General features: G+C 54.8%; 13 protein-coding genes across 13 annotated transcripts; 5 read left to right on the top strand and 8 right to left on the bottom strand.

Moving 5' to 3' along the window:
• Positions 1–408: 408 nt before the first annotated feature.
• SNX3 (Sorting nexin-3) lies at positions 409–1022 on the bottom strand (the record flags this gene model as incomplete). The annotated part of the gene is made up of 4 exons (XM_049349009.1): positions 409–437; positions 500–799; positions 853–874; positions 945–1022. The coding sequence occupies 4 exons, from the start codon at positions 1020–1022 to the stop codon at positions 409–411; spliced, it is 429 nt and encodes a 142-aa protein (XP_049215796.1).
• A 407-nt stretch (positions 1023–1429) lies between these two features.
• J4E79_000089 (uncharacterized protein) lies at positions 1430–2686 on the top strand (the record flags this gene model as incomplete). The annotated part of the gene is made up of 1 exon (XM_049349008.1): positions 1430–2686. One exon carries the CDS (start codon positions 1430–1432, stop codon positions 2684–2686), a length of 1257 nt encoding a protein of 418 aa, XP_049215795.1.
• A 294-nt stretch (positions 2687–2980) lies between these two features.
• J4E79_000088 (uncharacterized protein) lies at positions 2981–3628 on the bottom strand (the record flags this gene model as incomplete). The annotated part of the gene is made up of 1 exon (XM_049349007.1): positions 2981–3628. The coding sequence occupies one exon, from the start codon at positions 3626–3628 to the stop codon at positions 2981–2983; it is 648 nt and encodes a 215-aa protein (XP_049215794.1).
• A 988-nt stretch (positions 3629–4616) lies between these two features.
• On the top strand, positions 4617–5936 carry J4E79_000087 (uncharacterized protein; the record flags this gene model as incomplete). The annotated part of the gene is made up of 2 exons (XM_049349006.1): positions 4617–5637; positions 5698–5936. The coding sequence occupies 2 exons, from the start codon at positions 4617–4619 to the stop codon at positions 5934–5936; spliced, it is 1260 nt and encodes a 419-aa protein (XP_049215793.1).
• Positions 5937–6090: 154 nt separating this feature from the next.
• Positions 6091–7553, bottom strand: J4E79_000086 (uncharacterized protein; the record flags this gene model as incomplete). The annotated part of the gene is made up of 2 exons (XM_049349005.1): positions 6091–7311; positions 7365–7553. The coding sequence occupies 2 exons, from the start codon at positions 7551–7553 to the stop codon at positions 6091–6093; spliced, it is 1410 nt and encodes a 469-aa protein (XP_049215792.1).
• Positions 7554–7962: 409 nt separating this feature from the next.
• J4E79_000085 (uncharacterized protein) lies at positions 7963–9009 on the bottom strand (the record flags this gene model as incomplete). The annotated part of the gene is made up of 1 exon (XM_049349004.1): positions 7963–9009. One exon carries the CDS (start codon positions 9007–9009, stop codon positions 7963–7965), a length of 1047 nt encoding a protein of 348 aa, XP_049215791.1.
• A 49-nt stretch (positions 9010–9058) lies between these two features.
• J4E79_000084 (uncharacterized protein) lies at positions 9059–11614 on the bottom strand (the record flags this gene model as incomplete). The annotated part of the gene is made up of 2 exons (XM_049349003.1): positions 9059–9857; positions 9921–11614. The coding sequence occupies 2 exons, from the start codon at positions 11612–11614 to the stop codon at positions 9059–9061; spliced, it is 2493 nt and encodes an 830-aa protein (XP_049215790.1).
• A 732-nt stretch (positions 11615–12346) lies between these two features.
• J4E79_000083 (uncharacterized protein) lies at positions 12347–13006 on the bottom strand (the record flags this gene model as incomplete). The annotated part of the gene is made up of 2 exons (XM_049349002.1): positions 12347–12653; positions 12903–13006. The coding sequence occupies 2 exons, from the start codon at positions 13004–13006 to the stop codon at positions 12347–12349; spliced, it is 411 nt and encodes a 136-aa protein (XP_049215789.1).
• A 2110-nt stretch (positions 13007–15116) lies between these two features.
• On the top strand, positions 15117–16633 carry J4E79_000082 (uncharacterized protein; the record flags this gene model as incomplete). The annotated part of the gene is made up of 5 exons (XM_049349001.1): positions 15117–15341; positions 15403–15526; positions 15574–15796; positions 15855–16188; positions 16241–16633. 5 exons carry the CDS (start codon positions 15117–15119, stop codon positions 16631–16633), a joined length of 1299 nt encoding a protein of 432 aa, XP_049215788.1.
• An 829-nt stretch (positions 16634–17462) lies between these two features.
• On the bottom strand, positions 17463–18392 carry J4E79_000081 (uncharacterized protein; the record flags this gene model as incomplete). Its single annotated transcript, XM_049349000.1, has 1 exon — positions 17463–18392. One exon carries the CDS (start codon positions 18390–18392, stop codon positions 17463–17465), a length of 930 nt encoding a protein of 309 aa, XP_049215787.1.
• An 831-nt stretch (positions 18393–19223) lies between these two features.
• On the top strand, positions 19224–24515 carry J4E79_000080 (uncharacterized protein; the record flags this gene model as incomplete). The annotated part of the gene is made up of 2 exons (XM_049348999.1): positions 19224–22332; positions 23074–24515. 2 exons carry the CDS (start codon positions 19224–19226, stop codon positions 24513–24515), a joined length of 4551 nt encoding a protein of 1516 aa, XP_049215786.1.
• Positions 24516–25862: 1347 nt separating this feature from the next.
• On the top strand, positions 25863–26618 carry ISY1 (NineTeen Complex (NTC) component; the record flags this gene model as incomplete). The annotated part of the gene is made up of 1 exon (XM_049348998.1): positions 25863–26618. The coding sequence occupies one exon, from the start codon at positions 25863–25865 to the stop codon at positions 26616–26618; it is 756 nt and encodes a 251-aa protein (XP_049215785.1).
• A 375-nt stretch (positions 26619–26993) lies between these two features.
• NIP7 (ribosome biosynthesis protein nip7) lies at positions 26994–27678 on the bottom strand (the record flags this gene model as incomplete). The annotated part of the gene is made up of 3 exons (XM_049348997.1): positions 26994–27119; positions 27180–27482; positions 27550–27678. 3 exons carry the CDS (start codon positions 27676–27678, stop codon positions 26994–26996), a joined length of 558 nt encoding a protein of 185 aa, XP_049215784.1.
• Between the last annotated feature and the right edge of the window lie 55 nt (positions 27679–27733).

Raw genomic sequence — 27733 nt, 5'->3', positions numbered from 1 at the left:
TCTGCGATAGGATGAAGTCTAGAAAGATGGGTAGAAGATGCACGGAGCCACGAGGTCGGGAACATGCAGGGTTAAGACGGTTCGGCTGCCAAAAACTTTTGCTTGTTACTAACCCCCGCGCCTTGCTCGTTGCATCGCTAGCGCTGCGCGGAGGAGGGTCGCCGCTGATGTCAAGTTGATAGCAATCGCTGTAGCCGGCGCTCGTCCCCAGCCATGGACGTTTGCGTGGATTGCATGGGATGATGATGGAACTATAGACATTGGCTCGCTGCTGCTACTCGTGACAAGGTACACAAAGCCCCACGTGAAAGCCCAACAAGAACGCCCGTTGCTCCGTACCGCAGGAAATGCGGCAATCTGATATCAAGTGTTGGTAGCCGCCCTCTGCAGTAGTCGGGTCAGGCGTGTCTACCACGCGTGTCTGTCCCAGTTGGGATCTGCTGCATGTTAGTCGTCGTCGTCGTCGTCACTGCCGTCGCAGCGCTGGATGGCTACTGACCCTGCACAAAGGCAGCCAGCACCTTGCTGCCCGTCTGCAGCAACGGATGGCCCACGACAATCTGGAGGAAGCGCTGGAGCCCTTCGCGTCGGTGCTCAATGACATCGTCCGAGAAGCGGTTGGTGAGCACCTTGCCCGGCAGCGGTGGTATTGTAACGCGCGCCGACTCGCGCTCGAGGATGTCGCGGAAAGCCTCAAACTCGCTGTAGCGACGGCGTACCGTCGACGACTTGAGCTTGAAGGCGGGGATGTTGGTGCGCATAACGATTTCGTACGTCGTGTACATGCCACGGCCGACACCTAGGCAGCGCATCAGCCCCCGCTCGCGCGCTCGACATGTGCCGTCTACTCACCGTGTGTCATGGGGTTTCGGACCTGTGCACGCGACAATTGTGAGCAGGGCGGCGGGACAGCATCGGGGCATCGCAGCTTCTGGCAAGCCTACCTCGATCTCCAGGAAGTTCTCGGGGGGCCCATAGAGCTCCTCGAAGCTTTGCGATCGCGCGTCTGGCAGCGACTGCATGGTGCAAGGTGTGTGGTGCGCGTGTAGGCGGCGGTGTAGCTGGCCGAGGGCTGGTCGCGCGAGAGGCAATGGCGGGGCTGTCGCTGCTAGCATCGCCTCCTCAGCCACATCACGCTCCACCAAGTCATTCAAATCGCGACATCGAGTTTTGATATACATGTATATAGCGTAATGCCTTACGTGCTCCAAAGTGTGTCTGATCTCCGGTTTGCTCAAGAAAGCTATTACTTGGACTGTCCTTTTCCTTTTTGCCAACGACGTCATTGTTACTCCACCTTGGAACTACCTAGCTGCTGCGCTCGAGCTCCGGTAGAATACCGAACTTCCTGATCGCTTTTAGCATTGTCAGAGCAACAATACCATTGCCATATTGGAGACCATTATCTGCACGGTCCACAACCACAACAATGCCTGAGATAATCCTCTCGATCAACGCAGGATCCTCCAGCGTCAAGATATCCGTCTACAAGACTCCAGAAGATGGCTCCTCGGTACCGAAACAACTCGCTGAAGCTACCGTCGAAGGACTTACCGCGCCGCCCTCGAAGCTAAAGTACGAGCGCGGAGATGAGAAGATTAATGGTCAAGAACTGGAGCATGTCACTTCACAAGAAGACGGATTCCGCTACATATTGGACCACCTGACCAACGACCAAGGTCTTCCCGAGCTCAACCGAAAAGAAGACATACATTTCACATGCCATCGCGTAGTGCATGGCGGAGACTACCCCAGAAGCCAGGTCATTGACAAAGAAACATACCACCACATTGAACAACTCTCGGATCTAGCACCTCTTCATAATGCACCCGCTCTCACCATCGTCCGAGCCGTGGCAGACATCCTCCCTCACGCGAAAAACATTGCCTACTTTGACTCATCCTTCCACAATACGCTCCCAGACTACATATGCACCTACCCAATCGACCAAACCGTTGCCCACAAGAACAAGCTGCGCAAGTACGGGTTTCATGGCATAAGCTACTCCTTCATCGCGAAGGCGGTAGCAACACACTTGAGCAAGCCGCTCGAACAAACCAACATCATCGCCCTGCATCTCGGATCCGGCGCTTCGGCATGCTGCATCAAAGGTGGAAAGTCGCTCGACACGACAATGGGTCTGACGCCCCTAGCTGGCTTACCAGGTGCTACGCGCTCGGGCTCCATTGACCCTTCTCTCATGTTCCACTACACGCATAGCGCTGGCAAACCGTCGCACAGTTCTAGCGAAAAACTGCACATTACGCAAGCCGAAGAGATTCTGAACAAAAAGAGCGGATGGAAGAGTTTGACTGGTACTACGGATTTCGGGAAGATTAGTTCTTCAGAGAGAAAAGAGGACAAGCTTGCGTTTGACATCTTTGTTGATCGCATTTTGAATTATGTCGCACCGTACTTTGCCAAATTGGATGGTGAGGTTGATGCGCTTGTCTTTGCCGGGGGTATTGGTGAGAAGGGAGGGAAGTTGAGGCAGGCCGTAGTGAATGGAGTCAGGTGCCTAGGTTTCGCTCTCGATGAGGAGAAGAATGCGGAGCAGGTCGAGCATGTGGTTACAGATATCAGTGTTCGCGATGCAAAGTACAAGACATTAGTCGTGCAAACAGATGAGCAGTTGGAGATGGCGAGAGGAGTTTTGGGTGATAAGGACAAGCATGGAAAGGATTAGCTATCCAGAGAAACTGTGGAGCTGTTCCTCTATTCTTGATGCTGGGCTGGTAGTCTATAGCCTGCGATGAATGTCTTGGTGCCTTGTATAAGTATATGTCACTGGGTATCGCTCCCAAGTGCTGTGATGTGTTCCGTTTACCCAAACGCCACCCATGCTCCGATCCAATCCCCTGTCAAACGCCATGCAAATGCACTAGGAAAACGCGAATTCTGGGGGCAGGTCTCCCGGGGTCTGAGCCGTGCTGTTCTGGCGAGATGACGAGACGGTTCGCGATTACGACTGGGAAGCAGACTATACTTGACCAATGGGCGCTCCAAAGTTCAAAGGGGGGCTTTTGAGCCTGACGCCGTCGACAAGTTTGGTGGCACACGGATTGCGCGATGCGGCCGATGCCTTGTGACTCAATGGCAAGTCCTCTTGGGCGTTCTCGGCGGGTGCGGGGGGAGCTGCAGGGTCGGGGGCACCCTTGAGTTTGCTGAACCTGTCCTGGTCCTTGGCAACCTTTTCGAGTACATCGTCCAGCACTTCGAGTGCTATGTGGTCGCTTGCACCATCGACGGGATTGGTAGGCAGCATCAGTGGGCCTATCAAGGGCTGGTCTTCTGGCGGTGTGCCCGCTTGCTCTTCCTGGGCAGGCGGCTCTTGCACAGCGGGCTGCTCGTCTTGCACTGGCGAAAGGGCGCGTGGAATCAGCGGAGTGTGGCCGGCAAAGCGCTTGTTGGCTTCGGGCAACGGGGAGAGGAGAGCGTGCGTCGGAGGCGGAGAGGGGAGGACTTGGTCGTCGACATCAGCCGGGGGCAGAGAGATGCGCGTGGGCATGCCCGGCCGTCTGTGTCGCCTCTGGAGCAGGCTCTGCAACGAGGCGCCATTGGAGTCGAGGGTGCCCAGCTGGGCGCCGGTCACCATGTTGTCGAGGCCCTGCAACTTGTCCGTTACCATCTCGGCGGGCGGAGTGGTAGTGTCGGGTGCCGTGAAGAGGATGTCAGGGCGGACATGCATCCTGCAAAGGCCAGCCCAGACGGTCTGGGTGTGAGCGTCGGCGTATGGCCTGCAAAGGTGAAGATACCGAGTCAGTCTAGGTCGTGCATGCACTTGGTATAGTCCATCTCTCACATGGTCAGGGTGCATCAACTCTCCAAGGCGAACCTACTGCACACTGCGGGCTCGTGGGCAGCGTCGGGTGGTGAAGAGACGAGCCAAAGCGGGATGCGTCGGAGTGGAGGGCGTAAGACTGGGCGGTGGGAAGCGGCTGGCAGCAACGGCGTGGGTGAGATGTTGCTCATATCAAGGGGACGCAGCCAGCGCACATGCAGCGACGCGGCACGCGGCTACGGTGAGAGGGAACCCGCCCACGTCATAGCCGCCGGTTCCTGGCTGCATACGTCGCCCCCACCCATTGCAGCGCCGTGTGTTTTCCAAGGTTCCTTCTCCTGCAGCGCTCGCTTCTGGTTTCACGCTTTGTTTCTTAGTCTGCCAGAATCTCCAAGCCACCCGCCTTCGCGCTCGGCTGCCATGAGCGGGTGCCCGTGACCCGCGCCATCTCGCGCCATCTCGCGACATCATCGTCTCGACCGATACCGCGCGCGCACCACTTTGGTCGACCTCGTAACCCTTTTGAACATCGCTACCCTTGGCGACATGGAACACGCCTACACGTGAGAGCTCATTGGCAGCATAGGCCCTGGCTCCGATCGAGACCTAGATCCTGCTCTTCTCTCCCGCCTTGGACGCGAAGAGGGGTAATGTGTTGCTGAATGCACTCTCGAATTAGCCTCCGTGAACACAACAGCTGCCTACTCGTTCCTGAATCTTGCAGCCGTCTCTGTCTGCCCGATAGACCCCTTTCCGGCGTCTTCCGCTTCAGTTGCACATCGCCCCTTCTCAATTTGCATGGCTGGTAATCGCTACGCCCCCACTGCGCCAGGCCATGGATGCATTCCCGTACATCTCTCCGCAACTCAAGTACTCAGGCTTGACCAGGAAAGAAAGAGGAGGGCCGGCAACAAGGGAAAAGCCTGCTACCATGGACCAGGCTAATTCACCAGGTACCAATTCGGCACAAGCAGACCCCATCAACACAGCTCGGGAACACGACTCCATGAACAATCGCAGCTACGCGATTCCATTCCCCGGTAGCATGAACTCATCCGAAGATGACCTTCCACCATTTCCGGATGCCGAGGTTTCCTCACTGGCACTGGACAATAAGCCCGGTGCACGTTTGCACTACACGTACTACCCTGCATCCAAACCTCACGGCGGCCATCCGAACCCTTTCTCGCAAACGCTCATCGTTTTCCTCAACGGGCTCATGATGCCAAGAAGCTCATGGGATCCTGCCATGCGCAGCTTTCTGGAAAAGAGAATAGTGGGGCGTCTACCGTATCCTGCTCTGTTGAGCTACGACAGATATGGTCAAGGAGATTCAGATCCTGATCCCGACGACCAGCAACCACCCCCGTCCCACGGACACGACGCGATATCTGCAGTCAAAGCACTGAAGCAATTTACCCTACAAATCTGGAGGGAACACCTTGACGTCAACAAACCTACGCACTACCCCTGTCTCATCTTTGTATGCAACAGCATCGGCTGCGCACTTGCAAGACTCTTTGCGCAATGCTATCCAGGAACCGTATCTGGTCTGTTGTTCCTGGACAGCATCATGGCCAACTCGGACTACCAAGACCTGTGGCCGGACCCCGATGCACCAGACTTCAACTCGCACACACTACCCGAAGGTGTCACACAAGACGAAGTACGAGCTACCAGAGAAAAGTATAGAAGAATGTTCCATCCCGACGTTCCTAGTCAAGAGGGGTTATCCAGACGTAATCTGCCACAACTATTACCCTACGCAGATGCACCAAAACTCGAGGGCTACTTGGGCAGAGGCCCGTACCTCACAGTCGTAGGTCATGACTGGGAAACGTTTGCCGAGCAGTCGTGTACGTACCTGTCTCTTTCCAAGTCGACGCTTGGACTACAGAGACTAACCCGGCAAATAGACGAGGGTACAATGCAGACACCCAAGATTCTGACCATGACTTATGCCAACCCCGCTTGGCGTCGCTACAACGAAGGTCTCTGTCGCATCACGGACGAAGGCAAAGCCATAGGTCCCATCACAGCTGTCCGCTGTGGCCACTTTATCCAACAAGACGACCCCAGATTCGTGAGCGATGAAATGGTCAGCCTGCTCGATAGAGTCGTAAATCGAGTTCAGCAGGTTAGCCAGCGGGACTAAAGTGTGAGCATCTCTTGGAGCCAGAGTAAACCAAACAGGGCTGTATAAAGGGTCCGTAGATATTGTCGTGTACATGAAATGCCTAGTGTCTAACAAACAAGATTGCGTAAGGATCGAAAGGTCGCGCGTATATACAAGGATGTGGCATCCAATCTCAGAAGTCGTCCATATCTCCCATGAAATTGTCCTCGGTTGCGTCAACAGCCTTATGCCCCGCACTCGTGCTGTTGCTGTGATCTTCTTCTTCTTCTTCTTCAGCTTCAGCCTCGGCCTCGTTGTCGTCTCTTTGCTCGAGCAGCTTCCTCTTCTCCTCGTCAGCCAAGCCCGCCTTGTTCGCAGCCTGCATCCTCACGCTCAATGGTCGGTTCTGCATATAGCTCTCCATGTAGCTGGCTCCCAGACTACTCGGATATCCGTAACTGCCCGCTTGATCCACATCGTCAACACCACTCCCGTGTAAGCCGCCGACGTAAGTATCGAAATTCGTGTCGTCGTCTGCGAGGTCGTCAATTTCGAGTTCAGCACTCGTAGCTGGTGCGGTCGAGTAGATGGGGTCTGGACCTGCGGTGTCCGGGATCGTTTGCGTGATGTGTTGGTGCAGAGCGGGCGAAGGGTCGAGGAATGTGGGTGTCGCGGTCTGTGTAGGGCCCAAAGGTATGCTGGGGGACCGTGGGGAGGCAACTGGGGGGATGTGGGCGGCGGCGACGGATATGGGTGTCGGGGCTTCGGAGAGGAGCTTGGAAGCCGAGTTGATGGCGTTGGTCATGGGGAGAGGTAGGCTGTGGTGCACGGCGTCAGGGCGTTGGACATGGACTGGCGGGTCCGGGGTGGTGAGTCGCGGATCTATCATGTCGTCGAGCGAAGCGGTCGAGGTGGAAGCCGATGTTGCGACGCTGCTGGGCGAAGCCAGAGGTGGTTCGGCGACGGTGTCTGCGGGAAGGACGGTCTGGCCATGGATGACCAGACTGACTCTCTTCCGGCGCGATCGAGGCGTGTCCTTGTGCCGCAGCGCAGACTTCTTGGCTGGCAGCCTCAGCTGGGCTGGCTCTCGCAGCGCCATGGCCGCGGTGTCTCGGGCGTCGCTCGTAGGCTTCGGGTCGTCTCGGGCGTGCTCAGCATGTCCTGCGGCTGGCGTCTTCTTCTTTTCGGGCGAGCTGTCGCGCGCATCGAGCAAGGGAAGGAAGACGGGCGTGACGAGTCCATAGAGCTCGCGCTCCCGCTTGTGCACGCGCGTGTGCTTCTTGAGCCGCATCCTGTCGTCGGGCGCCGGGTCGAGCGGTGCAGCAGGGCCCGGGGCAGGCCCTGGGCAGCTCTGCTCTGGCACTGCAGGCGCAGGCTGCTGGCCGCCTGCCATGTCGCGGTACCGGTCTGCAAGCTAGGCCCAAATCAGTCTCTCACGGCACGCAGAGAAGGGGCCGGGACGCCTACCTCGTGGCCATGTCTGCGCAGCTCGGCCTGCTTGGCCGCGATGTAGTCCCGGATGTCGGCCTCGAGCTGCTGCCTCCTCAGCTCGACGCTGCGGGCCAGGGCGTCCAATTGCTCTCTGGTGCAGCCGGGGACCTCGGCCAGGCCCGCGTCGGCGGTGAGAAGCATCGACTGCAGTTCCGCGTTGGGCATGTGCCGGGCTGGCGTCGGTCGCCTTCGCGTGCTGGTAGAGGGCGGAGAGGTCAGTCGTCGCGTACCTGGTGTCGGGAGCGCCGCATTCGGGGGCTGACGGGCGGTTGGCCGGCGCCCAGCGTCGCAAAGCTTGATCGCGTGCTCGGGCGGCGTCCAGATGGTGCTTGCAAATCTCTGCCTCCGCCGCCGGTCATGAGGGGCAGCGCTCAGGGTGCCGCCCTCGCACGCTTTCGACCCGCCCAGCTTCCCACACACGCCTTGCCCTTTCAGGCAGCGCTCCGTGGGGGCTCTCCCATGCACAACACACGTACATGTACATCCGCTCCGGCATGTGCCAAGCCACCCTGCTGACCGACAAGATAGTGCATCAGGAACCGTCAGGAGCTGCCATTGCTGTCTGCTCGCCTTGCTACGAAAGCCATACAGGATGCAACCTTTCCAGGAAGCCGGCGTCTACGTTTACAAAGCTTCGCCAAAAGTCCATCTCATACACCCTGCGCGTCTGCGTAGCCCACGTCACCCCTTCACTGAGCCTCCGACACTCGTCTGCGTCCTTGCCCATGACCAGGATCAGATCCCTGGCAACTCTCACCTGGTTTCCCCATATCCGTCTGTATTGCTCCATCATGTCACTCACGATCTTGTGCGTGTTCCACTCACTGAGTGGCGAGTCCTTAGGCATGTATCTCCAAGCCCAGTACCTGCCGCGATCGTCTGCGAATGTCTCATTCCCACTAGCTTGCATTGGGTAAAAGTGCGGAGCAGACCACAGTCGCAGCGCCGAAAACCTGGCAGAGCCATGCTGAGCCGCGAACTTGTTTGCCGCCTTGACTATGTAGTCGCGATTCAAGGGTGTAGGATCCGCCAAGACAGCCTTGAATTTAGGTCTGGATTGGGCTCGGAAATCAAGGTAGAAATCTAGCGCGCGGTTGGGTTCGGCGGCGGCAGTTGCAACACCTTTAACTTGGGGTGTGTAAGCACTTTGTATGATGCCGGCTTTGTACAAGGTCATAACCACGGTACGTATCCTTTTACGCCATTCTATCGGGTAAATATCGTAGACAGGATCAAGCTTGCTTCGCTGATTGCGTCTCAGGAGCTCATCTCGATCTGTCCACAACTCTGCTGGCATATATGGATTGCTGACATGGCTTCTTCGATCAGGGGTTCGCTTAGCTCTTTCTTCTTGGTCAAACAGCAGGGAAGACCGGAATGGTAGGCCGTGCTCGGAAGCAAGAAACTCTTCCGTCTGGTAGAATAAGGCGATGGCGGCGTAAGCCTGGAAAGCCTCGTCAACGATTCGACGTTCACTTTGGATGAGAGGTGCCATGTGCATGAACTTGCAGAGCTCGAACGGGCCTGTGTTGATGTCGCTCATGACAAACTTGTCCATGGCCGTTACCATGGACTTGTGCTCCATATACCGGCCGAGGCCACCGGGCTCCAGGTCGCCCATGTGCAATGCCTCTTTCTCAACTAGAATGCAACTGTTAGTTGGTGTCACTCTAAGCGATGATAAACTCACCCCTGTGTATTGACCGTTGCCCATGGCTCCCGCACAGCTCTCGAATGAGATGTTTCCCTTGGATATCGTATTCTCGCTGACGGCGTAGAGCCGTTCTTAGCGTGTCCATAAGCTTCGAAGGAGAATCCCTGAGTTCGCTTGGTATCACAGAAGCACGTTTACGGTCAAACATAGGTAAGAAATGATCGTAACCCAGTGACCTGTCCGCCCATTGAAACTGTGGGATCAGCGTTCCATGATTACCGAATGCGTCGAGTTCTCTCTTCGAAGGGAGCTTGTCAATCGCTTTTCCGGCCAGAACACTAACATGAGGGTCGTTCGCCAACATGCGCCGCAATAACACTGCTCTTGGATCGTTCATTTTCTGCGATCCCTCGTCGGATTTAGCTTCGGATGCATCGTCTGAAGCAAATGACTCTTCATCAGAAGCAGATGACTCTTCATCAGTGCTGGCATCGCTGGCAATTTTCCACCACTTCCACTTTGTCCTCCGGTGTATCTTCCCAACAATCTCTCGGGGGAAGGGTGGCTGCGACTTGTCGCCAGGTGCGCGCCTTGGATATAAAAGGGCATCCTCTATTTCGTCGATCTCTGTGAAGAATCGCTCCTTGTATATCTCATCAATCGGGATGGGAAAAGCTTCTGCGCCAAGCTCGAAGTCATCGAGCATGCTAGGAACATTCTCTCCAGGCCGAATGCTGCGAACACGTCTATTCTCACGATCATTTGTGATATGTTGCACTATGTGCCGAACTCTGACAAGCATGTCTTTTCCCTTCCTACATTTGTGGGTACGTAAAAATGCCTGTCATTGTTAGCTCCTTCAAAGTAGATATCTTGACACTTTACGGACCTCTTGTATTTTGCCCTGTAGCTCATCTGCACTCCGACCGGGCGGTGCATCCCAGATATAAACATTATAATAATCGTTGAAGTTCAACGACCAAGCCCTGCAGGCGGTGGCCTGTTCGAAAAAGGCGTTATCGACCTCAACTGTGACGGTGTATTCATGTTTTGTAGACCTGCCACGTCCGGCCTTCTCGCGGCTCAGCCAAAACTCCTCCTTTGGTGGTTGGATTACGAATTTGCCAGTCACCGGATCATGAACCAAAACACGAAGGTCGGCCGACTCCATTGCTAGGCACTCAAGGAATCGACGATTGAGGGTATCGTCACGCTTGACGATACCGCAGAGGATGTTGCGTGATTCCTTAAAATTGTACGACCGTCCCGAACTAGCACGACCACTAATCCTATGTTGCGTCGTTTTAGCTTCGGCGCCGTCGACTTGGAAATAAGGTATGAAACCGAGAAGCAGGAGGCATTGACGATTCACATCGCCCACAAACTTCGTCCACTTTGGAGCCGGGAACAACCGATACATTGACAGTATCGTGAGCTCGAAGAACTCTTCCCAGTTTCGACAAAGCGCAACGGCATCGGCGAGCTCGGAGTCTTTCGCGATGATAGAGAAGTGAAACCAGCCGCTGCGGTTGAGAGCGCGCTCGTTACGGTAGTAGTACATATGGCGGCCACAGACCCTGATCTGGATTCGCTGTTGGGCGTCGATAATGTCCATCAGGGCGAGGTCTTTGGCAATGTCTTTTGGTGCATCAGCCCCATCCCTTTCACGCATGAAGTCCGCACACGCGTCTCGCATGTTCTCAAGACTGGGACGCTCCAGCTTGAGGCAAACATCTCGTAAATGTTCCCTTGTCACACCTTCGCTTTGCAGGAGTTCCTCTATGCTGCCGGCCTGGAGTGCGATAGGCAGGAGTGCACTTGATGCCAAAAGAAGTCGACAGAAGAGAAAGTTCTTGATCTCACAAATCTCATCCAAGAGCGTCTCGATCTCGTCGTGAGGAACTACGGGAGTCGTCGTCCTTGGGCTTAAAAACTCAGGAAGATATTGGCCTGGCGCGCGCTCGAAGTTGACAGGCGTCTGAAGTCTCCTGCGCATCTGTTCCTTGGTCTCCATTATGATGGACTTCTTGCCCGTCGCGGCTTGTCCGGTGGCTTGGTGCGAAGATGTCGGTGCGGCAGGGCCATCAAGCTGAGATGCCTCCACACCTGCGCAATAGTCTTCATGTTCCTGCTCACTGATCATCAGAAACATATTGATGAGCTCGACATAGCGACCTCTTTCGTAGCCATAAATATCTTGAATGGGGTCCCACTGCTCTTCCCATTCCTCTTCCTCTTCCCTTGACATCGTCTGGGCGCGCTCTGCATATACTTGGTTCAAGTACTGTTCTTCGCGCCTCTTGATCTCTCTAGATCGCATGTCCCGTTGACGACGATCGAGTTCCTTTTCGTATCTTTTAAAGAGCTGAAACTCCAGCTTCACCTTCTTTGCTTCGCTCTGCGCCTGTTCCTCCTCCTTCTCCTGACATTCCCTCACCCAGTGATGCCACCGCTGCTCTTCATGAACGACTGCGGCGGCTCGTTTGCCAAGCTTCTCGAGAGCCTTCACCGTCTCGTGTTTGTTGTTTTGCAGTCGGTCCAGATATACCGTGTGACCATAGTTATTGTCCATTGCAAAGAAATGGCGATGATGCAGTTTGCGCGCTCGGAGTACACGATCGAGCAGAGTGTATCTTCGAAATAGATATCTCTGTAATTCAGAGATTGCTGTTGTTTGCGTGATATCGTTGAAGTCTTGAGCGATGAGGGATCTGGTAGTGTTTGCGAGGTACGCAGGCAGCTCCAATGAGTCGAGGAGGCCATTTCGCCGCTTGTATCCCTGGTAGAGAGCTGCGTAGTGTTAGAAACGCTACGACAATAGCGACTTCTGCTTACCGTGGCATTGCCAAGCATGAAATGGGCAGAATTTGCCATCTCGGGAAGTGGCTTCCTGGCTGCACTCCGTCTGTGCATCAATGTCGGATAGCAGCCGCGCGCAGCATGTCGGGGCCATGATGGGAACGAGGAAGCCAAGCAGCACCTAGGGCACAAGATCTCTCGAGCGTGGTTGAGCATTCGGGTGCGACCATGTGGACAGTCCTGGGGAGCGCGCGGACGCTCGAGCCAAAACGCTAACCACGTGGCCCCACAGCCTGGAAAGAGCGGTGACTCGGCCTTCTGCCGACATCTGGAGCCACCACTATGATGACGGGATTGATGGTATGATTGACTCCATGTTGTTTATGAATAATACAGCCCCCAGCAGCAGGAGTGATGGATTGATGAGCCGATGCGACTTGTTCGCGCGCAGCCCCCTCGAGGTCTAGCCGCCTTATGCGCGCGACCTAGGTAATCCCAGAGCAAGCTACACGTGCCAGTTTAGCACATGGCGCTCGCCATCGTTTGCCAGAGACTCTAGAGACGAAGCAGTAGCGCGCCCAGTCGCCTCGTCGACTACCAAATCATCTAGCTCTACATAGTTCTTGGATCCACGTGATCCACGTCCGAACACTTCCTTCACAGATTCTCCGCTGACCGATATATCTGGCGTCTTCTTGCTCAATTGTCGTGTGCTCAATCGGTTCCCCGAGCTCCCAGCGTTGGAAGGGTTCGATCTTGATTTGCTTTTACTCTGGCCCGTGTAGCCTTCCATCGCCGAGTTGAACGCCTGCCTGAAAATGACGCGAAGTACGGGAATCGAGGTAGCCACGATGGCCATGGAACACTCTGCGACGGCCCATATGATGGAGTTGTACGATTCATCTGTGGCTGTTAGCAATGATCCGTGCACGCCTTGAGATGCCTTACATGATACATCCTGGACTGTCAATTTCTCAATGTATGTGGATCTGATAATTGACGTAACTCCAGCTCTTCAACCAGGTCAGCGCAGTCTTCAATCCGGCAATGCATGAACTTACAGTATTCCCAGACTCATGGCGACACCTGCACCGATCTTCTCTGCGGTACGCATTTGCAGATTCCAAAGGATTTTCCACGGCAGCACAGCAAGACACACATCCATAAGTGCTGACCACACTGCGTCGCATGTCAGCTAAGGAATCAGGGTACACACTTTGAGGCTGTCTGCTCACCAGCTTGGAAACGCCCATACACGACAGAGGGATGCTTGTCAATGCACTCGCCCGGTATGAGGTCCACAAAGGTTTTGGCCAGCGGTTTGCATTGTACCCATGGTATGACGGTGGCAGGGACTGCGAAAATCGCCAGGGTAGAGATCGCAAAGATTACGAAAAGTCTGACCCGTCCGTCCGTCAACCGAAGCAAAGTGAGTCCAAAGGAGATCTTGCTGAGCGCAATAGCGACGGTATATATCGTCAGTTCCGCCGCGCCGATATACATCATTTTATCAAGATTGCGCAAATCGACTAGCGTAAAGATTAGCGTTCCGAGCTGTGAAGTGTGCAATTCTCCTTTGGCAACTTACGGTCAAGTGTATGTTTTCCGTAGCCTATGTTGATAGACAGTTGGTTTATGGTAACTTGGACCAGAAGTAAGATCTATGTCGTATGAGTCAGCTGCTCTTTGCTTAGGGATGTTGTGGCACTTACCCAACTGACGGAAAGTGTGCAATCGTCCAGCCACAGCTTCCCTTGACGCTGCCGAATATAAAGCCGCGAGAACAGAAAGACTGCGGAAACAGAAACGAGCGACCAGGTGACGACGGACATGAGCGGTCCATGGCTCTCGTCTGGGTTGCTAACCCAAGAATCGTAGGCAGCCATTTGGATTGGACTCAAGAATTACGCAAAGGAGAAGGAATTGAAGCGAATGCTCCTTGGCGCTATATCAAGATCCAGTTGTGGTGCTTCGTTACGATGCTGACGTGGGACAAGGATCCAGTTTATATCGAACGATGTCGAGTATACTTAGGGTTGCGGATGTAATTTGGCCACCTGGGTAGTGGCCGGTATTCACCCTTTTCCTTGGGTGGTGGGTACCCGGCTGAGATCCGTCTCCTATAACGCAAACTAGAACATTGGGGCTGTTCTGAAGTACAAACTTGGCATATGCTTGTGGGGACGCTTAGAATAGTACGTAGGTATCATTGTTCGCCGCCAATCATGCAGTGGGGTCTCTCTGCGCGAGACTTGAACTCGCATGCGACCCTACTTGGAGCCCACGCCGGGTAATGCACCGATCTTGTTGCATTGGTCCCCGAAAGTGGTTTGTCACCCATGATCGGCTTTTGGAAACTATAACATCTTCAGTCCGACGTTGTCCCTGCGTTGGGCTCTGACTTGGGTAGCGAGGAATATACCTTCAACCTACTAGCACGTATGAACGACGGCCTAGGTAGACATCATGCCCGCTAGACCACATGCGCTGGTCTCGGATGCGTCTTGGCCCGATGTGTTATTGCCGGCGGGTTTACATGCCCAGGTGTTCACCAGCGCAATCTCCATTTCCGCCGCATGGAAGTAGGGCGAGGGCGGGATGCATAGATCACTCAATCTTCTTGCAGCCTCACGCGTGTTGAAAATAGATAACCCGCTTTTGATCGATGCGGGCAACGTTCATCATCTCTGTACAACGTTGGTCAGCCAAATGCGGTAAAAAAGGCGAGATCTAGCTGCCGATCTAGAGGCTTAACTACCTAGGTACCCACCCGAACACGGTCCGGCGCGCTTGGATCGCCGTTCAGGGCTCAAAAGTCTTGGGACACTCGCTCGACATTCCTACGATGTACCCAGTGCAAGCCTAACTTCTTGCCTAGGCAAGGCTCGAGCGCTTTATTCTCCTTAACACCAGTCGCGGGATTTAGCAAACCCGGGAACGGACTGAACCATATGGCTCGCGCGAGCGGATTACGGCTGGTCAAGGCGTGCAGAGAGAACGCCCACGTCGATCTCTTTGCTCAGGCCCTCCACCCTGCGATTTGAAGCAAGTAAAGCGGGCTGTCATGACTGTGCTGGAGGGTACCTGACCCCGGATTGGCATCTCTATCGGCGACAGTTAGATGGAGAGTCATGGCGGCCCACGTATGTGCAGCACTCATTTGCCACTATGAAACTTAAACGATCCGTCCCTGTCGCTGACCGCATCTTCCTCAATCCAACTACACGTCCTTCCTTCACACTCTTTCCCGAACATCCGAGCTTGTTGTTGCAAACATGAGGGTCTCAGTACTATGCAGCGCATCGCTCTTCTCATTGGCGACCTTCGCCTTCCCTGCGAGCATGCTCAAAGGCGACATCAGTGAAGCGACCCTTGCGGAAATCACCGCTTTGACAGAGAATATCTCAAGAGATTTCGAGAGTAAGCGATCGGGTACCCACGTCAAACGTGCATTCAACGCAGAGGCTCAGCGCATCAGTGTCACTGGTGACCATAAATACGTGAGTAGCCCTACCGAGATGCGCGACATGTAGTTGCATTTGCTAACGACTTCGTTGTCAGATTGCGCCAGGCCCCAATGATCTCCGTGGACCCTGTCCTGGTATCAACGTGATGGCAAACCACGGTTACCTTCCCCGAAATGGCATCTCCACAATCACACAAATGACGACGGCCGCCAATGAAGGTCTGCATGCCTTTACGCTCTTATTCACGGACTGCTAACAAAGTCAGTGTTTGGCATGGGCCTGGATCTTTCCGCATTTCTGGCAGTCTACTCCGCCGTCATGGCCGGTGATCTCACCTCCTTTTCGATTGGCGGCAAACCTAAGACTGGTGGACTCCTAGGCGGTGTCACCTCATCACTCGGCCTTCTCGGAGAACCACAAGGCCTGAGTGCGTCACACAACCGCTTCGAGGTTGATGGATCTCCCACGCGAGGGGACTTGTACTCAACGTATGTCATTCCCGTTTCTTCTGCATGTTGCATGGTCAGCATAACTCATTACTCGTAGGGGCAACCCCATCTCTCTCAACTTGGACTATTTCGAGCAGCTCCTCTCTATGCCTCTCGGCGAGAACGGGATTGATATCCCCGTCTTGACCGCGTTCCGCCTTGACCGCACGAAGCACTCGATTGCTACGAATGGACATTACTTCTCAGGCCCACTCACGGCCCTTGCCCTTAACCCCGCGACATATCAATTCACCTACCGTTTCTTCGCCAACCACACTGCTGAAAACCCAGAAGGCTACCTTGATGCCGAGACACTCATGTCATTCCAGGGTGTTACTGGAGAGAAAGGTAATTACAAGTGGGCTCGTGGGCAAGAGAAGATCCCCGAGAACGTGAGTACCCACGGTAACACCATCCGCTTGCATTCGCTAACACACATCACAGTGGTACCGCCGCGTCATCGGCGACGACTACAGCATCCTGGCCTTCACTTCCGAAGCCCTTTCGCTCGAAAAAGCCCACCCCGAATTAATCCGAATCGGCGGAAATACTGGCCAGCCAAACACGTTCACTGGCGTCGATGTTGACGACTTGACAGGCAACGTTCTCAACGCGCAGACGCTTCTCGAGGGTAATAACCTAATGTGCCTTGCGTTCCAGGCTGCCAGCGAAGCTGCTCCTGACGTCCTCCGCGGATTAGTTGGCAACGTCTTGGTCGCTGTGCAAAAGTTGGCTTCTGTTCTAGACCCGATTATTGCGGAGCTTGGTTGCCCCGAGCTGATTAAGTACGATGCAACCCTGTTGAAGGCTTTTCCCGGTGCCGGAAGTGGGATGTAGAGTGCGACTCTATGTCTAGCGAACATGACAATTAGACTTTTTGCCTTCAAACCCTTCTTGTATTAATATCACGAACCTTTTGTTTACCTTACTTGTCTTTATTTCATCGCACTTCGCTAATTTGAAGCACATGTGGCACAAACTACCGTGGTACTCTTCCGCTATTCGATGCTTCTCGTGTATGCGTATATATCATGTGTCTATCGCAACGCATTAGATCTCTAGTATCTCCCACTATCAGATACTTTTCCGCGCCATCTTGGTTTCCATCTCCACAGCATCTTCTAGCGAGTTAACGGCGATGTGCCATGCTTCTTGTGGAGTGAAACGTCGTCTGAAACCGTGAAGATCACGACGAGTATAGAGGAGACGAAGAGATTGAGCCTCTGCATGGTAGACTGAACTGTGTGGGCGTGGCTGAAAAGTGTGAACACGTTAATTAGGATTGATGTACACTTGCATGAGCGCACTGTCTACTTTCTATGTGTATTACTGTAGCATATTTCCTCATATGCTTCGCAAGCCAGTCCTGTCCTCCTCAAACAGAGGACGGACTTGTCGTATAGTCTACCTTGCAACGAGGCGTGCGACTTGGTTTCTTTTCCTGTCAACGACAGCAGCTTTGCCAGCAAGTTTACTCTTCAAGCTTCATGAGAGCTGCGGTGGGTATGCCTCTGCCTTGTCATGTCGTCTTGCATTCCAAGGTGACGTATCGCTTTTATGACTGGGAAGGAATGGCCTGTTCATCCACGATACCGTCTGTTGCCCAGCACAGCCGCATGCTTGCGCCGGCTTGTTGATGTTTCCACCGTAATGCCACCCAGCAGACTCAGTCGCCGCCTTCCTCTTCTTTCCGCTTTTCTTCTGCCTCAGCCTTCTTCTTGTCCTCCCATTTCTGTTTCTTTTCCAACAGCTTCTGGAGATTCTTTGCGCCGTTAAAGACACCATACGTCTTGGCACTACACGCCGCACACGTGGGATCTTTGCGATATCTCTTCAAAGCGCAAGGCTCGCAGAAGTAGTGTCCACACTTGGTGATGATGGGGCTCTTGTAGGGCGTCTTGCAGATGATGCAGACAAACGGTATCTTTTCGAGTTGCGCCAGATCCATTCCGTCTTCGTCCTTTTCCTTCTCATCCCTGTTGGCAGAAGCGACAACGGTGCCTCCAGGTTTCTTGCCTTTGGTCGACATGTCCCACTCGCGGTCTAGCTTCCAGCCTGCCGCGTAATCTTCGCGCGCGTGCAAAAACTTGCAATTGTCGCCGAAGCCACAGAAACCAGTCTGCTTGTAGTCCTTGCACACATCCGGCGTGTAATCTGTAACGGTAATCGTCCGTATGTTTGTCGATGCTTTCATGGGTCCTACTTGGCGACTGGGAGCGTCGGGGTTCTTCTCGATGAGTTGGTGAGGCTTCGTTCGCGTGCTGCCGAGCAGGTTCTTGGAGCTGAGAGCGTCTCGGGCATTTTCGTCGTACCAGTTTGACTGCTTCGTCGCATCGTTGCTTGCTTCCATGACCGCCGAGCGATTTGCTGCGTATTGCGTTGTACTTGCAACTGCCGCGTGCGTCTTCTGGTCTGCAGTCGACGCCTTGAGTGCGTTGTCGTTGACTTTTCGCCGCTTCACCACGCGGCCATGCTCGCCCTCTCCTTCTGAGCCGGAAGAGAAATCCGAATCCGACTGCGGCGGCGGCGGCGGGGCCACCTTCCGGGGCGCAGCTTTTGCTGCTCGCTTCTTGAACTTGACGACGGGTGCTTCCATGCCGGGGGTTTCGTGGGTGGCGGAGGTGCGAGATGTTGGACATGTAGGAGTGAGGCACAGAGAGGCAGCCCAGCTGTGGCTAATTAATTCGACGTCACGTGATGGGGTCCGGGATGCCGGTCGTGGGGTAATGCGATGCGCGTCGTGCTTGGGTTGCTCCAATCGCACACGCAAACAGCCCCTCGGCCCGCGGCACTACCACGACAGTCTCGCAGTCTAGGCAGCAGACGTGCAGCAAGTGCCGGCGCGAACCAATGGAGGCGCAGACGTAGCTTTGTTGATGTTGTGGATATGTTATGGGTATCAGCGCTGGCTCCATGGCGAAAGCGTGAAAGCGGCAAAAGCGCACGGTCGCCTCATTTCGCTCTTGTGCACAACATCATGCGCTCTACCATGATCCCTCCTCTGTCGCCTCTGTAGCCCCTCCAGCCCGTTCGGCATTCCCTTGTTTTTCTTTCTTCGCCATCCCGCGCCCCTGCCTGGGGATGCGCCTTTGCTTCTTTTCTCTAGTGTGACGGAAACGCGACCGAGTGCCAGCAGCCGCTGCCGTGTCCCCAGTCGCTTTCCCGCGCGTCCTTGCCCCCCAAACCCTTTGTGCATTACACCCACAGCCCGACAGAGTGAGACGTACCATCGCTCTTGTCTCTAATACTACCTGGAAAACACCCCCGCCGCCGCCTGCCGCCGCGACACGCGCTCGCCGCCCACTCCTGCCCTGCACCGTTCGCCCAACGCATCCCGTCTCCGCCCGCCGTCCCGGGCACGTCTACGTGGAAGCGGGGGAGCCACGCCAGGAGATGACCCAATAGCAGACGCATCCAGCGACTCTTCATGGCTACAGCAAATCCTCCACCGGGCGCGCTCTCGGTGGAGCACCACAATGGCGCCGACCCCTTCCTCGCCGCACCGCACGACGCCCACCGGCAGCGATACTCGGCCTTCGACAACTCGCAATTCTCGCTGTACTTGAACGGATCACCCCTACAGGCCAAACGCGCTCTACAGGCACACTTGGCAGAGACGACGCGCAGACTGCAGGAGACGTCGCATCTGGGGAGCGCGCTTGTTCAGCAGAGAAAGGAGCTAGAGGACAAGCTGCACGAGGTCGAGCAGCAGCAGCCAGACAACGACATCGGGCCAGAGCTGCGCCAGAGGCTGGCCGAGCTAGAAAAGGAGTTCAACGAGGTTGGAAGGGAGACGGCTCGCGCCTTCCTCCCCAAGTCTCGCGTACCCAGTGGCGAGACGGATCCCACTGCCGGTGGCTCCATCTACTCCAGCGACGCCATCCAGTCACCCACCAAAGTGAGCGTTCCGTCGCGGAAGCAGAGGAACCAGCAGCCCAGCCGCATCAATGACATCGCCCTGGCCACCGAAATCTCCACCTCTTTGCTTTCCCAGCTCAAGGACCTCCAGGCCGTCCTCCTCGAGAAGGATGACGCCCTCAAGGCGGCTGATCTGGACCGATCGCAGCTCGAAATCGAGGTCGAAGGCTTGTCGCAACGTCTGAGAACATTGGACGAAAGCGAATCGCGACTCAAGGACGTCAACTGGAATCTTGAGACACAGGTTCGCGAGTCGGAAACACAGTTCAAGTCGGCCGCAGACAAGGAGCGAAGCCTCAATCATGCCTTGGATCTCGCACGTACCGAGAGGTCCACTTTGGAGAAGGAGTTGGAAGATTTGAAGCAGATGTATACCAAGCTCAACGACGATCACATCAACAAGACCAAGCAGCACGAGACGGAGCTCTCTAGCCTGCGGCGAGTCGCGGCCATGACGGAGACGGAAAAAGGTGCAATGCAGCGCAAGGTCGAAGAGCTCATGACAAAGAATCAAGAGCTGGCTCAAGCTGTCGCTTACCGCGCACGATCAGAGCATCGTGGCCGATCTGACAGATCGTCTGATGACGATCGTGGTGTCAGGCAGCAATCTCAAACGCCTGAACACTCGCCTGAACCGTCTCCAAGCAAGGCCACTCCGCGCCACGGTATGCTCGAATCGGAAACACTCAAACATTCGCTTCAACACGCCCACCGCATGATTCAGCAACTCAAGAACAATATCCATCGCGAAAAGACCGAAAAGATCGAACTGAAGCGCATGCTCCAAGACGCTCGTGATGAAGTAGACGCTACCCGCGCTCAAGTTGGACCTGGTAGCGCAAGCAAGCGAAGGAAGAGCGACAAGGATGCTTTCAAGAAACCCGCTCGACCAGATCGTCTTGGGGCCTTGCGCAACGTGTCGCACGAGATTGTAGAAGACGACGAGTGGGAAGAGCAAGAGGCCGTGCCCGACACCCCAAGTCGGCCACCGCACCCATCCAACTCTGTACCCGGCTCCTTTCCAAATGCACTCAGCTCCGTCGCGGGAACGAGCGCATACGAAAACCTCGACACTGCCAACGAAACCTCAGATGCTGCTTTCGAGACTGCCAACGAACGCGACGGTATGGCAACTGAGTCCGACGCATTCCAAACCGGAGCCGAGACCCTCGACGGAGACAGCAGCGACCAGCTGACTGAGACCGAGGCCGGCCCTTCCAACTCTGCTGCCCGGCGTAGTCGACCCTCAATCTCACAAGCTGGTCGCATCAATTCCTACCGCAGCACTGCTTCTGCCTCTGGCGATGAATACGATTCCGATTTCAGGACTCCTCTTCACCACAAGACTTCGCGCTTTACGTTAAGAGCTAGAGACAGCAGTTCGCGGAGATCGACGCCGAGAGGGTTAGATTTCTTTGCAGGTACGCCCCCAGCGTCAAGAGACTCGCCCGCGGGCTACGTCAGCAGCAGCAACGAGAACACTCCCGCCCAAGGCAAGAGTCTATTGGCAGAACTCAACGACCTGAGTGGCGATGACGATGATGCTAGTTCCATCGAGGGATCACCAAGTCGATCCAGTGTCGTATACTCAAGCCATGCCACGCCAGATCCACTAAGAAAGGCTGTTCTCGGAAGGTCGCTTCTTCAACCCGATGCTCCCAGGCCAACTATGGTTGATTCGGGCACGATGACCGAACAGGATGCCCGCGAGCCTATTTCCATATCCTCTATATCGAGTCAGAACACAGAACCGTATGCTGCTCGCTTGCCTACATTACAAGTCTCTGCCCTGCATTCGCAAGGCACAAGCCCGCGAGCTTTGCCTCGTCAAAATCTCGACGTCTCCATGGTCACCTCACAAGACAGTGAACCCAAGCTTGCACTTCGGCCAGCCCTTGGCTTCTCTTCCGTCTCCGGTCATGCTACTAGTCCCCAACCCCCAGAGATACCTCAGCTGGCTGTGTCCTCTCTTTCAAGTCAGGGGACCGAGCCAACAATCCCTTCAGCTCCGTTGTTCGCATTATCTCCGCTTCATGCACAAAACACGGCGCCACATGCCGTACCCACTGCTCCTCTGAATATGTCGTCAGTGGCTGTTCATAGCACCGAGCCTCGCCTTATTGCTCCTCCTGCTCTTGGGGTGTCGACAGTATCGTCTCATGGCACTGATCCTATTGTACCAGTGCTGGTGAAGGACATTACACCTTCTTTGGACATCTCCTCCATTTCGCATCAAACTACGGAGCCGCGGAAGGCGACTGCCCCAACCCTAGTGGCTCCAGCAGGTCTTTTTACGTCTGCTATCTATGCACAATCGACCGAGCCCGCACAACTAGCCGAATATGTCTCGACAACGGAGTCAAATCGAAGCCCTGACGATATGCTTCCGGCATCTCCTGCCCAAGATATCGGTCACAGAGAAAAGCGTGCACCACTCCAAATGTCAAGTTTGTCTGCCCACGAGACTGAGCCTAGAGTCACACCCTACAAGCCGACGTTGTTACAGATGTCACCTTTGGTGTCTCGCTCGACTGAGCCCAAGGATTTGCCTCGTGTGGTCCTCTCTGCATCTTCTACGACATCGACTAAGTCGACAGTACCCCGCGCGCCGGGAACCAGTAGACAACAATTCTCTCCACTTTCTGCACAAGTCACGAAACCTATTGCGCTACGACAGCCGCAACTCGTGTTGTCCAGTTTCTCCGCTCGCTCTACGGACCCGGTGGCAGTGGCTAGAGCAGATCCGTCACAACTATCTTCGTTGTCGATCCAGGCATCCAATCCCATTGAACCTTTGAGGGTAGCACCGTCGACCATCTCCGTACTGTCCTCGCTGACTACTGAGCCAATTGGACCCGAGCGGCCAATTCTCGCTAATTTCTCTGGGGTTTCGTCTCAGGCCACCACACCCGTAAAGCCAGAACAGATACCACTGCAATTGTCAGCCGTCTGCGTACTGCAGACCGTGCCGATCCCACTACCTGTTCCTTCGGTGTCTCTACATCACAGTTCCGATGTGCGGACTGTTCAAGACACTCAGCCTGAGTCGCCAACGCTCCCGGCATTTTTGCCAACACCGACAAGTCGGCCATCCACAGCAAATCGTGTTTCTGTCCCTGCTATGACATTGTCCCCTGTTGCTGCGCAGGATACTGAACCATTGGCTCCTCCGCGACCTGGTACCGCTCATCGGGCCGCCGCGCCTTCCGTAACCACTAGTGCTTCTTCTCAGACAGAAGCATCGGCGAATAAGCAAGTATCCACGCCCAAGCTCAGCTACTTCGATACTCTACTATCTTGGAATAAGAATACCACGGACGCTAACACCCCACCGGTTGATAGCAGGGATGCTAGCACAGCCTTTCCACCTGTCAGTGTCAATGCCGCCAGTAAGACTCCCCAAACGCCAATGGCCGATGGAGCTACACAGACAATGGTGTCTGCTCAGCAGATCGACAAGCTGCTGCTTGCTCGAAGTCAGCGATGGAGTAGTTTGATAACCACGTCCGGGCTTGAAAAGTCGCTGTCGCCGCCGGAGTCGCCTAGCAAAAAGCATGTCAATGAGACAAGTCGAACACCCAAACGCCCAGGCAGTTCGGGGAGCATGCGCTCTCGCGCTGCAACGCCTCCTCCTCTGCCTTCGGATCATAAGGAAGTCATCGCCGCGGCTTCTCTCAAACCAATCTCCCCAGGCACAATGGGCCCGCCTACAATGCCTGCATCCGCCTACAAGAAGCGACCGCATACGCCTACCATCAAGACTGGTAACAACACTCTCACTCCCAGAACAGGCGGGACCACACCGCGTGTGCGTCGACAGTCACAGCGTAGCGGAGCGTCTTCACCTCTTAGCCGGAGGTCATCACTATCTTCGTTTACTTCGGAAATAGACCAACGCTTCAATATTCCAGGGGGGCCGTCTTTTGCTGCCAATGGATTGCCACCCGGTGCGACAGATCCGCGCATGATCCAGGCCATCACTCAGACGATGATTGGCGAATATCTGTGGAAGTACACTCGCAAGACTGGGCGCGAAGGCATGTCTGAGAACCGTCACCGGCGTTTCTTCTGGATTCATCCTTACACTAGGACACTGTACTGGAGCGACCGAGACCCTCAGAGTGCCGATAAGACGACATTGAAGGCTAAGAGCGTAGCCATCGAATCTGTTCAAGAAGTCGACGACCCTAACCCTCTACCTCCTGGGCTTCACCAGAAAAGCTTGCTTGTCGTCACACCTGGTCGATCGATGAAGTTCACGGCTACAACAGGTCAGAGGCACGAGACGTGGTATAACGCTCTGAATTATCTGTGCCAACGGGTCGACGAGAACGATCAGCAAAAGTCGCCAACGAAGTCTGATCAAGACCAGAAGGCAGCTACCGCAGATGAGATTCAAGACGAGTTCAATGGCGGGTATCGCAGCTCTTCTCGGCAAACAGGCCGTTCAAGAGGCTCGATGTCCTCATACGTTACCCGGCGCACATCATCCCGCGATTATGGCCAAGTGCCCACGATTCGACAGTCGCATGTTACACCACATCGTGCAACCTCGACCGAGCCGCTGGCGCATGGATCTGTTTCCAGCCGAATCAACAGCATGCTCCGACCCAGCGTCACTGCTTTACGCGGATCCTTCACTAGTCGGCGAAACAGCAGGACCAGCGCTACAGAGTCGGCCACGTACGAGGAACCCAGCGCGTCCAACATGGATCTCAGTCGTGATATCCATGACCATGTTGAACGTGATCATGACTTCATGCCCAACGTCCGAGCATGCTGCGATGGTAAGACCCCTTGATTGTTTGCATCAGTGTAGGAAAGCTAACGAGTCCACAAGGCAAGCACGATGTTGCACATCTTCATCAACATTCAATCAAAGGTCGGCACGTCAACTCTTCAGCTTCCAGGCCTTCGCTCTTCGGCTCCATAAGTTCGCGCGCGCAATCCCGAACTGAGTCTCGCACAGAGTCCCGGACTGAGTCACGTACGGAGTCACGTACGGAGTCGCGAACTGAGATGCGCAACGAGCAGCTGCGCCATCAGGCTGAGATGGAGGCAGCGAACTATGGAGCTGGTGCATAATCTCACCTTATACCTGAACCTTTCCTATTTTGTCATCCGCGTTTGTCCCGCACGACGCTTCTCTAGTCATCTGGTCTAACTGACGGTCTCTTTTCCTTTAGCACTAGTCGTTTCGTATGGGGGCCATTCCCACTTTCCTATGTATCTATCAATTCATCTTTCGGCCTTTGGACGTTACACCTCGGTTTGGATCCGGACGAAGCAGAAACTCAAATTCGAATGCGGATTCAAGGAGATTTGTGCATGGCGTTCAACGGTGAAGTATTTCCTGTTTACTCTGCGCAGTTCGCTCGACTGGGGTTGGAGCTGTACACTGAGATGACCTGACGCTTCCCACCTAGACTAGTCTCCGTCTTGTCTCCGTTCTACTAGAAGCGCATCTCAAACATATGCGGCCGATTCATTTTTCTCCCTCGACCTGCAACATTCAGTATTGTTTTACTTGTATATTTAGCATAGGGGCGTTATGTAATGTCTGTACCTGGGCTTAGAAGTGTAGCGTCGACTGTCTCTGGTCAGATTGATAAAAAATAAAACAAGATCGAGATTGATTGCACATTGCATTTCGTCCTTATAGTGCAGATGATTGCTTCTTGCCAAGAGCAAAACTAGACACAATGTCAAAACAGGCTGCAAGAGGGGTCGTCAGTGTGCTATGAATGGAGCAATAGTCTTGCAGCACCAAAACAAATCAAGACGGGATTGTGGCGGTCCCGAATTCCAAGTGGGTACGCAATAACGCCAAGACAGTAGGCCGGGACACTAAACTTTTGCTCCAGCCAACGCGCCTGTCACGTTGAGTCTTTCGTCGACCACGACAACACGAACACCAATCGCGCATCTTGTTTCTGTCAAATCTTCACTTCTGCAACTGCGGGGCAGCATCTGTTTCTCTTGGAACATCGTATATTACGCCTAATAAAATCTCGCCCCGACAAGACACCAAAGCGCGCCACGGCACGCCGTCTAGCTCCGACAGAAAGCTACTGCCATCGAAGGAGGCCCTCTCGCCCCTGCGACCTTACAGCAACGTGGAGCTCGAACCCGAGTCCGGACCGCAAGCATGGCGCGTAATTCCGAAAAAGCGCACTCGATGCTTTTCCGCTTCCGCGCTGCGCAGGCCGCGGAAGCTGGTATCATCGACATATCGCGTACCCGCCGCCCCAAGCTCATCACCTCTGTCAACTCGATTCCGGTTTGCGAGAAATGGCGCGGTCAGGTGTTAAAGGAGATTTCGCGCAAAGTCACAAAGATCCAGGACGAGGCCCTTTCAGACTACCAGATCCGCGACCTCAACGATGAGATCAACAAACTCATGAGAGAGAAGCACATGTGGGAAAGTCAGATAAGAGGCTTGGGGGGACCGAACTACATGAGAGGCGGGCGAGTGCTTGACGAAGAAGGGCGGGAGGTGCCAGGAGGAGGAAAGGGATACAGATACTTTGGACGAGCAAAGGACCTGCCGGGGGTCAAGGAGTTGTTCGAGAGGCAGAGCAGACCGGAAGACGACATGGACAAGGGGCGCGAAAAGAGGAGTGAACTGAGGCAGAAGGTGGATGCGGGCTACTACGGCTACAACCTAGACGAAGAGGACGGCACGCTGCTAGCATATGAAACGGCCAAAGAGCAGGAGGCCTGGGACAATTTCATGTTGCTCGGCGATGAACTGGACGCAAAGCCGAGCAAAACACAGAAGGAGTGGATGGAATTACCCGGTGACGTGGGCGACGGCATACGATGGCGCATCCCAACCCTTGACGAGGTCAACAACGAGCTAGTCGAGCGCAGGAGGAGGAAGCTTCTTGAGAAACTGGGTTGAGCGCGGAGTTTCGGCGGTGAAGTGTGTAGCAGCAGACTACGACTTTCCAAGTGCAGCTTCTACTTGGCTGGGAGACGAGAATCAGACATTGATACCCTTGCCGAGCGACCGGCTTCACAAAACTTATGTAGATTAGAATCATTGGGACAAGCAAGAGCAAGTCCAAGTCAGCATGACAATGCAAGTGGCGCATGATGCTTTGGTCATTCATGCTTAGATACCATCAGATGGACTACTCAGCGTATTGTCATAGTGAATGCGAGTGGGTAGCAAACGGATATGCCGTGCACGCGAGCCTTGGTTTCTGGCCCCGGTTGTGGCGAAGCAGTAAGCTTCTCTTGCAGAGTGTCCATGGTCGCACAGGCTCCCGGCCGCTCAAGTTGTGAACAAAGTGTCTTCCTCTCTCAGGTATTCTCCGATATCCGCTTGTCTGAAGGTGACAATACCCGTAGGATCCAGTTTCCTCGCCTCGGCCGTCGATCGTGCACTCACACCAAAGCCCTGATGTTGCATGTTAGCTCAAGATTCGATTCGTCGCTTTGCAGCTGGCGGCCGACTTACCAATGGCGTATCGTTCATACTCAGCACAACAACACCTTGATGTTCTGGGCAATCCTCACTCCACCGTCCGACATGCGCCTTGAGCACATTGCCGCCGTACAGGAAGGGCATCTCGCCGTTTTGCTTGACCCAGACCTTGTATCGTGCGTGCGGGGCGATTACACTCAGCGCGGTGATGTGCAGGCGGAATTTGCCCGTCTTGGTGAATTTGCCCAGGCAGATGCCGAGAGAGAGGAGGTTGTCGCGCGCGACGGATGTGGCAAGATTGGCGAGGGACTCGCGGACGTAGTAGACTCGTGAGCCCTATGCGTTGATTGTTAGCAAGTTGAGCTAGCTGGCGACGGGTGGGGGCGGTTGGAAGAGTGAATACCTGGACGCGGAAGACATTGCGATCCGACCCGCCTGTAGGGTCGGCGATGAGGTTCGATATGCCCTTTCCGCAATACGTCGCGAGCTTCTCAAAGAGCGTCTTGGTCTCTGGTTCTGTGAGCGGCCTCATCGTGGGCGTATGTAGACAAGTGCTGAGTTGAGGTTGGGGCTGGGCGCATGTTCGC

The sequence above is a fragment of the Alternaria viburni genome (genome assembly GCF_023758015.1).
Source record: "Alternaria viburni strain BMP 2772 chromosome Unknown scaffold_1, whole genome shotgun sequence".
NCBI classification, from domain to species: domain Eukaryota; kingdom Fungi; phylum Ascomycota; class Dothideomycetes; order Pleosporales; family Pleosporaceae; genus Alternaria; species Alternaria viburni.
This window is presented reverse-complemented; position numbering and strand designations above follow the sequence as displayed.